General features: G+C 46.6%; 1 protein-coding gene across 4 annotated transcripts in view; it reads left to right on the top strand.

The window, feature by feature from the left end:
* The window catches only part of Napepld (N-acyl phosphatidylethanolamine phospholipase D), a 37,738-nt gene that overhangs the window by 19,203 nt on the left and 8,179 nt on the right, over positions 1 to 10,356 (top strand). For all 4 annotated transcript variants that reach the window (XM_029535708.1, XM_021191397.2, XM_029535707.1 and 1 more), the window contains exon 3: positions 5,526 to 6,172. In XM_029535708.1, coding sequence (XP_029391568.1) covers positions 5,526 to 6,172 — 647 coding nt within the window. The remainder of the gene's footprint in view (positions 1 to 5,525; positions 6,173 to 10,356) is intronic.

Raw genomic sequence — 10,356 nt, 5'->3', positions numbered from 1 at the left:
CCAGGCTGGCCTCGAACTCAGAAATCCGCCTGCCTCTGCCTCCTGAGTGCTAGGACTAAAGGCGTGCGCCACCATGCCCGGCTGGCAGGCAGCATTTTTAGGAGGGAAACAGAAGCTTCGTGAGTTTCATTACTTGGAGGATGCTGTCAAGTTGGCAAACAGGCTGCCCCAGCGTGGCTGGGTGAAAAGAGTGGGCCCTGGGAGATGGGAACCAATGTTATGCTCTTCCCTGACTGTGTGGCCTTCTTTCTCTCTCAGTCCTGGGAGACGTTCTTCTGTGGTTTAAATCTTACTTGACCTGCACGGCTCATGTGTTAAAAGCTCATTTTTCGGCCTCATGCTATTGAGAATCGGTAGAAACACTCAGAGGTAGGGGCAGTAGGAAGTCTCCTGGCCGTTGGTGGCATGCCCTTGAAGGTGACAGTGGGACTCTCATTCCTTTCTCCTTTCTTTCATGTCTGGGCAGGAACATAAGGGGCTTGCTGTAGCTCCCTCGCCGTGCTGTGCTGCCCCTCACGGGCACAGAGCAACAGAGTCACTTGATGATGGCTTGAAACTTCCAACACTGAGCAAACCCAGGCATCTCACTGGTCCTTACTTTCTAAAATTTCACCCGGACAGCTTGCTTTTGTACTCCTCCCTGTAGTCAGTACCTAGCAGGTGCTTTCAGTCTGAAAATACACTTTCTATACTTTCTTCAGCTGCAGGCAATTCCCTTATCTACTCATTGGAAAATTCCATCCTTTGTTTTGTTCCAAAATGACTAGGTAGTCTTTGTGTACATTGGACACAGAAAAAAAAATTCCAGTACAACTAAAGACTACAGATCCCAAGAGTTGCTCATAATAGGATTTGTCCTGGATGTTTAAAATGGCAAATTGTCTAAAAAATTGCTTGTTTGAACCATAAAAGGTTCTCTGTGAAAGTCTTCCCCTCCAAGGGTGGATTCGGATGTGCAGAGCAGTGTTCCCCACTCATTGGGTGATTTGCATCTCTCCCCCCCCCCCCAGCACAACAGCCCACAGTTTGCTGCTACTCCCTGGGACCAAAGCTGTCTGTTTACTTCAAAACAGGCGTGTTGGTTGTTTTCCTTGGGAAGCTTGAGGGAGCAGCTTATGTGACCCAGAAGCGCCCTCTCAGTGTGGCACGCCGCACCACCTGACCTGGCACAGAGAACATTTGGATTTTTTCCTTTTCCTCAAGGAAACCAAAACATTAGTATTCTTTTAATTATGGGCCTTATGAGTTTCCCTTTTGCAGTTTCCATGAAGGAAAATGAACCAAGACAATCTTGGTCTAGATAAACAAACAAACAACCTTGTTTGCTTCAAGAAATCAAGAATCACTTCCCTCCCTCCTTCTCTCCTGTTCTACATTCGCTTTCAAACTCTGTTGTGATGAAATATTTATAAATCCTTCTTAACTTTTCTGGGGTGTGTGTGTGTGTGTGTGTGTGTGTGCATGCGCCATTGGGCATCTTCCTTAATCCCCCTCCACCTTAGTTTTTGAGACAGTCTATCCTTGAAGCTGGAGCTCACAGACTTAGCTAGGCTGGCGGACCTGTGTTCCCGCTGCCATGCCAGCCTGCTGCCACGAATCTCCACTGGGATGGAACCCTGAGCCCAGATAAACTTTTCCTTCTACAAGACGCCTGGCTCCTGGTGTTTTGTCACAGCAACAGAACACTAACACACATGCCTGTGTGCCCATCACAGATTCCTGAATCCTTGTTTGCACCCATTTAGTGCTGAGGTCAGCGTTTGTGGGGATGGTGGGGACCAGAACTCAGGTCTTCATGCTTGTGCAGTGAGCACTTTACCCACTCAGCCATCTCCCTCAATTCCTGAAGAAGTAGTCTTTGCCTTGCTTTCTTTTTGGCTGCTCAGCTGGAGGTCATGTTTGTTTGAGTTTCCTGAGGAAGCTGCCAGGCAGTTCGTTTGTAAATAAAAGCTGTTGCTTTGTAGTGAGGGAAGAGGGAGATGCTCCATGGCAGCTGGAAAGCCAGAGAGCTCAGACCTCGAATTGCAAGCAGGAAGCACAGAGAGCTGGGTGGGAGTGGTGCCAGGCGTGGAAGCCCCAAGCCCCACCCCCAGCGATACCCTGCTGGAGCAAGGCCACACCTCCTCAACCTTGCCACCAGTGACACCAGCTGGGAAACAAGTATTTAAACGCCTGAGCCTCTGGGGGACTTTCTCATCCAAACACCACAGCAAAGAAGTGTTCAGATCTCATCACTACTTTCTCTCTCTCTCTCTCTCTCTCTCTCTCTCTCTCTCTCTCTCTCTCTCTCTCTCTCTCTCTCTCTCTCTCTCTCTCTCTCTCTCTCTCTCTCTCTTTTTGAGGCAGGGTTTCCTGGAACTCACTCTGTAGACCAGGCTAGCCTCGAACTCAGAAATCCACCTGCCTCTGTCTCCCGAGTGCTGGGATTAAAGGCATGCGCCACCACGCCCGGCACTTTCTCTTTTTATAAGAAGCTTTCTTGAGTGACGAGTATGATTTCTTGACTGTGGAGTATAATTTCCGTACTATACAACTGATCCATTAAACATACAATTTCATAGTTTCTAGTATATTCATGGATATGTGCAACCACACAAAAATCATTTCTGTTATTTCCAGATGTAATACTCTTGTCATTTAGTCCTCACCTTCCAACCCTCATTCTCTTGCTCTCCTCCGTCCCCTAAAAACCATCTACAGTGATGGCTTAGCTTAGTGAATAAACTGAGGCTGCTAACGGTGCTCAGTGGTGGGCTTTATGACCCAGCAGCCATTCGGATGATGCTAAATGCCAAGCTTCAGGTGGCCTTTAAATAGAGCAAACCCAAAGTGCATTAGTTTTCAGGGGTCGTTATTTTGCAGACATTTCAACACACTGTTTAATGTGGTTCTGATTAAACATTTAAAGTAGTTTTGTTAACATAATACAAGTTCCACATATTTAAAGTGTATAATTGGATGAGTTTTAACATTGACTCATGCAGAACAGATTGCCACAGTAAAGATGATGAATGTACCTACCATCTCCAATGTTTCCTTGTGGTTTGGGGATCTTATCGCCCCTTATTCTGCACACTTGTTCCCCGAGCTCGCTCTTTCAATAAGGTAAGGTACTTAGTTGACCACATGCTTACCATGGATGGGGTCCTGAGTTCAATCTTCAGCAGCACACACACACACACACACACACACACGGAGGTGGGGGGAGTTAGAATACATATCAGGGGACTAGCTGGCTGACTTGTATAAGGGTGACTCTGGCTGACTTGTGTAAGGGTGACTCTGGCTGACTTGTGTAAGGGTGACTTTGGCTGACTTGTGTAAGGGTGACTCTGGCTGACTTGTGTAAGGGTGACTCTGGCTGACTTGTGTAAGGGTGACTCTGGCTGACTTGTGTAAGGGTAACTCTGGTTGACTTGTGTAAGGGTAACTTTGTAACTCTTTACTTTCTCATCTATAAGATGAAAGTAGCTTTTATCTCTGGTATTTTGATCTATATTAAGTCTAAAATTTTTTATAAATCAATGCAGCATCTAACAGTAAAATCTATATAAAGGGTGGCTATTGCTGATGTTATTTTATGCTGTGCTTCAGTACTTGATATGAGAGCATTTTGTCATCATCACTGTCATGTGGCTAGTATCACGCCTAACACATTCATTTCTTTCCTTTCTCTAAAAACATTCCTTGTTTAGTTTATGTGAATTCGTGTGCCTGAGTGTGGACCGCATGCTTGCACGTGCCTGAAGAGGCTAGGAGACGGGTTCAGATGCCTGGGACTGGAGTTGTGGGTGGCTTCGAGCACCCTAATGTGGGTGCTGGGAACAGAACCCAGGCCCTCTAAAGACCAGCAGGTGCCCTCAACTGCTGAGCCATCTCTTCAGTACCCCTTTTCTTCCTTTTGCCCCCATTTTATTTTTAAACATTTTTTCCTTAATTCTCTGCAAATATACCTTGTGATACTTTTTCACTAACCCTAATTGTAAAATTTGAGAATTAATCGAATTTGTTCATTAATTTATACAATATTTTTATTGATCACATCCTGTGTCAAAGTCACTAAACTAGGTACTTCTCATGGTTTCCGAGCTGTATAAGGCAAGATAAGAGTCTACATTCAAGCTGGGATACTTAGAGGCGGGAGGCCTGTGTGCATAGAAACACACACGTCCAGTGCGAGGCATTGCATCTACAGAGACTTATGAATGGTCCCTTGGAGGATATACAGTCTCAAGGTCTGAGAAACAGGGTCAGAAATCCTGTTCTGACCCCTCAGTCAGAGGGTCTGAAACTCAGCCCAGGAATAGGGAGTGTTGGCCAGTGTGTGGGCTGGGGAGTGTATGTGGCAGGGAGAGTGTGACTCGAAGCAGGGCGGGGCTGGGCACCCACAGGCAGCCAGTTGCTGGGCAAGAGGGTGAGTTGGGCTTCGTCAGGCAGTAGAGAACAGTGAAGACTTTTCAACAGGTCTTAACTCTACTAACCAAGGCTAGCCTTGAACTCTTGATCGTTCTTCGTCAGCTTCCCAGGTGCTGGGGGTTATAATGTTACCTCCCACGTCCAGCTTGGTACTCTCCAGGACTGTTACAGCTCTGGTGTGGCGTGGAGTGGGCAGGGAGACAGCCAAACAGTCGTGAGGACTTTCATGTGTCTGCTTGCTACTTAGGAGTGCCAGTGGAGGCTACTGGTTATGGAGAGATAAAAGATATGGGCAAGACTGGTGTGTGCTTGCTCACGGGGGTTGCGAACTGCCTTCTTTTGGAATACTTACAGAATGTGTATTGGGAGCCAGCCATTCCTAATTCAGTTCTCATGACCCTGAAGTAGTTACAGCCATCTTCCACACGGGGAACTTGAGCTTGATGAGCATAAGGGACTTCTCTGCTAAGCTCTACCTTTCCTTCTACTCAGACCGTCTTGGTGGCATCTTGGTTCCTTTTCTCCCTTGTCTCTTTTTCCTTTCTTGTGTCAGCCGGCCTTGTAAGGGTAAGGAGTGAGAAGGCCCATTTATGAACGTGATCCTCCCCCCCCCTCACCCCAGGAAGCACCACACTGTTTTCCTTTGAATTTTATGCGCTCAAAAAGTAAGGCCTGTAAGATCCAAGGGTTAACCATCAGCTGCCCTGGCTTGCTTTGTAAGTTCCAGGGACAGGGCTGCTTCTCAGGCTGGTTTTCAACAGCAAACACACGCTCAGCTCACTGAGGTAACAGTGGCAAGCGACTGCATTGAGGCCAGTCTCCTGCCGTATTCCGCATAAGCCGAGCAGGACTGAGAGGTTTCAGTTTAACTTAACTCTTGCGGTTGCATTCAGGGCGGTAGATCCCCAAACTGCTATTACTAAGTCACATCTAGAAAGAAGCAAGGTACACGCTGTGTAAGAGCAGAGCAGAAGCACCAGGTCCATTGGATGACTTCAGTTATCCCCCAAATAGCTCTTTCTGAAATTTAGGTCAAAATACTTTGTGTGATGATGTAATATCTTTCCACCTTTAAATACTGCTGTGTTCCTTTCTTTTTATATATACAGGAACTTGACAAAGAGCTCCCAGTGCTTAAGCCATATTTTATCAGTGACCCGGAAGACACTGGAGTGAGAGAGGCTGGCTTGCGAGTCACGTGGCTGGGACATGCGACGCTGATGGTGGAAATGGATGACCTCATCTTCCTCACGGATCCCATGTTCAGCTCCCGCGCCTCTCCCTCGCAGTACGTGGGTCCGAAGCGGTTTCGCCGTCCCCCGTGTACAATAAGCGAACTCCCCACGATAGATGCTGTCCTCATCAGTCACAATCACTACGACCACCTGGACTACGGCTCCGTCCTGGCGTTGAACGAGCGGTTCGGCAGCGAGCTGAGGTGGTTCGTGCCCTTGGGCCTTCTCGACTGGATGCAGAAATGTGGCTGCGAGAACGTGATTGAGCTGGACTGGTGGGAGGAGAATTGCGTCCCTGGTCACGACAAGGTCACCTTTGTCTTCACGCCTTCCCAGCACTGGTGTAAAAGGACCCTCCTGGACGACAACAAGGTGCTCTGGGGCAGCTGGTCCGTGCTCGGGCCTTGGAGTCGGTTCTTCTTTGCTGGGGATACTGGGTACTGCCCCGCGTTTGAAGAGATCGGAAAAAGGTTTGGGCCTTTTGACCTTGCGGCTATTCCCATCGGAGCTTATGAGCCAAGGTCCGTAAGTGCGCGCTTCACAGGCTGTGCCTTGTTGAGACACTGTAGTCTGTGGTTTTAGTGGTGGGCTTGGTTATCACTGATGGAGGTTGAAGTCAAATTCACATTCAGTTTCATGCCCCTTGCCAGAGCCTCCTCCATACCTTCCGGCTTATAGGCAGTAGCCAGAATGAACTTTTGCTATTCCTTTTCACTTGGATGATTCTCTCTAGAGATGACTGTCTTTTACTCTGTGAGTGGAATTTTCCAATCCCTGCCCTGCAGCTGTTCTGTGTTTAACAGAGCGAGAAAGCAAGGAGTTAGCCTGTAGTGCTAGTCCTTGCCATGGTCTTAATTTCAGAGAGCGGGCAGAGAGTCTCGTCCTGACATGCCGTTGCTCACTGTCCCCTCTCCAGCCATGATGGACTCAGTAGATACAGGCCACATTGCCACTAACGACAAATAGACCCTGTTACCGTCTGTTTTTCTTAATCCTATCTGATTTAATCTCCTTAAGGAAGAGCGATAATGGTTTCCGTAATTGGTCAAACAGATGTACAGGTGAAGTGCAGCAGAACAGATTCTAACAAAGTGGCCTAGGAGGTCGGCTTACTGGGTAATAAAATGAATGCTGACCCTAGCAGGGGGACAGAACCCAGATCCCTGCCTGACAGCACATTCCTGTAATTCCGGAGCTGGGGATGCAGACAGGAGGGTCCTGGCCAGCCAGTCTAACCAGTCATTGAGGTCCAGGGAAATGGATTCATGGGTAAAGAGAAGCAGCTTGGCAAAGCCACGAGGCCCAGATTGATCCCCAGAACCCGCAGGGTCTGTAAGCTCTCTTCTGTCTATTACTTACGTTTGCCCACACGCTGTGTCACAGGGAAAGGATGAATAAATGTGGTAACTTTCTTCTCTTAAGGTGGAGAGTGATAGAGGAAAACATGCACACGTCTGGTCTGCACATGCCCGCAGACACATGTGCACACATGCGCACACACCATCTTTTGCTTTAGTTTTCTGTGCATGTTCGGCAGGCACTCTTATCACTGAGCTATATCCCCGCCCTGTCAGATTTATTTGTTAGCCTTTAAGCTCACCAAACCATCTTTCTTATTAACATCTATTCTTTTATTCTATTAACATCTATTTATTTCCTCATTGTGGGTAGGTTTAGATACTTTCACCTGTTTTGGATTCTTGGTAATTATTAAAGCCATTGCAACTTGCCAGATGAGGTGGCACAGGCCACTGATTTCCCAAACCTTAGAGGTTGAGCAGGAGGATCTGTTCCAGAAAATCACTACCACTACATACCACAGCAGAAACTACTGTAAGTCAGTATTAGTATTTGAATTTTGCTTTTTTCCATTCAAATTATTTTAGTTCTCACGAAACTTCTGAAAATATCAACATGGCTTTAAAAAAACCTGTTACAGATAATTTTCAAATGGTGTTGGTTTTCCTTACTACATTAGCATAGCTCTTGAGAATTATGAAAACAGGTCTGCACAGGCTGCAGCATATGCGCATGATGCATGTGTCTGGTGACACAGGCTGCAGCATATGTGCATGATGCATGTGTCTGGTGACACAGGCTGCAGCATATGTGCGTGATGCATGTGTCTGGTGACACAGGCTGCAGCATATGTGCGTGATGCATGTGTCTGGTGACACAGGCTGCAGCATATGCGCATGATGCATGTGTCTGGTGACACAGGCTGCAGCATATGCGTGTGATGCATGTGTCTGGTGATGCAGCAAACTGCATGCTTACAGCTGGCCCCTTCTCTGCAGGGCTGCCTTCTCTCCAGACTGCGAGTGGCAGGGCTGGGGACATCGCTTGCTTTAAGAGCATTAAATGTGGGAGCTCACATGTATTGTGGAATCTCTGTGTGTGTGTTTTGTTTTTGTCAATACTGTTTTAGAAATAAAGTAAAACTCAGGAATTCTGTGCACATGTAAGCTGGTTATAGGAAAAAAAGTAAACCCCCCTCCTCAAGAAAACCCCCCCAAACCACACAGAGGCATTGTTTGTGGGTTCCTGGAGCACTCAACAACTGTGTACAGTAAACACCACTCTTGCACTGATGCAGATGGATGGGCTTACAGTTCTGGGAAGGGTGGGACGCCTGTGAGAGCGGAGTGCCCTTTGGTCTCTCTAATGTTTGTTTCAAGTGGCAGATTAGGATGAAAAGAACATGAAGAAAACATTTTTCCTCAGCTAAACCAATGGCTTAAAAAGTGAAACAGGTGTGTCTTTTGTATACAGAATAATGTATTTTTCCCCTGAAGGTGATGTTTTGTTCGTTATTCTATGACAGGTGCTGCATTCGGTGCTCCCAAGCTGTCTAGGTAACCCAGCCGTCAGGAGCCCTTTATAGGCTGGATCTGAGTTTACACTTCAGGGACAAGGCAGTGGGAGCTCAGGCTATTTGAGAGAACTTTTCGAAGGCATCGTGGCCATGGCAGGAGCCGGGACCAGGCGGCTCTGTGCTGCAGGAGCCTGGGCTGCTTCTGAGGCTTCAGTTGGCCTTCAGGGCTCTGTCACCAGTAGTCACTGCCTGTCCTTTTATTGCACCTCACTCTTCAGTTTTGTGGGTTTTTTTTAAAATATTTTTTTTTTTTAAAGATTTATTTATTTATTATATGTAAGTACACTGCAGCTGTCTTCAGACACTCCAGAAGAGGGTGTCAGATCTTGTTAGGGATGGTTGTAAGCCACCATGTGGTTGCTGGGATTTGAACTCTGGACCTTCGGAAGAGCAGTCGGGTGCTCTTACCCACTGAGCCATCTCACCAGCCCTTAAATATTTTTATTTTTATTTGCATTGATGGTTTGCCTTCGAGTGTGTGTGTGCGCGCGCGCGCACACACACACACCCACACACACACCCACACCCACACCCACACACACACACACACACGGGAGTGCCAGCTCCTCTGGAACTGGAGTTGACAGACAACTGTGTGCTGCCATGTGGGTGCCGGAAATTGAACCCAGGTCCCTTGGAAGAGCAGCCACTATTCTTAACTGCTGAGCCATCTCTCTAGCCCTGTTTTATGATGTTTTAAGTAAAATTCCTTGACTAGCAGTAGAATTTTCTATCCCTTCTCTTTAAAGTTTGTACACGTTACCCTGTACACTATTTATTTTGGGGGAAAAGTCTTGGTAATGCAGTTCAGCCTTGAACTTAGGATCCTTATATGGACTGGCAGGGTTACAGGTCTGTGTGCACAGTACCTGGATTGAAACATTAACTCTTGACTTGCTTTTCATTTGGTCAGTTTACATCTGTTCTATATTCTTACTCTGTAGTAGCTGGAGTTTGGCTTCCAGTTCTTTACCCATTATTACATTTCTTTGATTCATTCCTAATATTGCAGAATATTTGCTTTTTAAAGTATTAAGTCATGCTTTTAAAATACAGCATCAGTAAAAATCAAAATAAACATGAAACAGAGCTTGAGACTCACTTGTTGAGCAGTTTATACACACAAGACTTTTGCTTTCTTGCCCCTAGAGAAAAGTGAACTGAGGGAAATGGTTTACTGACTGTGAATGGGTTATATGAATATATACATACATACATATATGTATATATACAGTTCTAAACTGAAAACACACACACATATATATACACACATACATACATACATACACATACACACACGTGTGTGTGTATAATTTCTTTATTGAGGTAGGGTTTCTCTGTGTGTATCCTTGGCTGTCCTGAGAGTATCTTTGTAGATTAGGCTGGTCCCGAACTCAGAAATCTGCCTGCCTGTGCCTCTTGAATGCTGGGATTAAAGGTGTGTGCCACCATACCCAGCATAAGATTTTATTTTGAATATTTATGCATACTTTTGTGTCTGTGTGAGTGAATGTCTGTGTGTGGGTGCCCACAGAGGTCAGAAGAGGGTCTGATTCCTTATAGCTGGAGTTCCAGGCCATGGTGAGCCACCTGATGTGGGTGCTGGGTGCTGAACTCAGGTCCTCTGCAGGATCAGCAGTCTTGCCTGCAGAGCTGCCTCTCCAGCCCTGCTTGTTGTCTTACAGTGAAGCCTTGATGTGCCTCCAGACTTCTCATCACTGCTGTGTGCCTCCCTGGAATTCTCAATTCTGGCTGCAGAAGCCCAACGCTAGTGTTCCAGCCCAGAGTAGTTACATCAGAATCACGGAGTAGCTTTTTTTTTTTTTTTTT

Source organism: Mus pahari, chromosome 2 (genome assembly GCF_900095145.1).
Source record: "Mus pahari chromosome 2, PAHARI_EIJ_v1.1, whole genome shotgun sequence".
NCBI classification, from domain to species: domain Eukaryota; kingdom Metazoa; phylum Chordata; class Mammalia; order Rodentia; family Muridae; genus Mus; species Mus pahari.
This window is presented reverse-complemented; position numbering and strand designations above follow the sequence as displayed.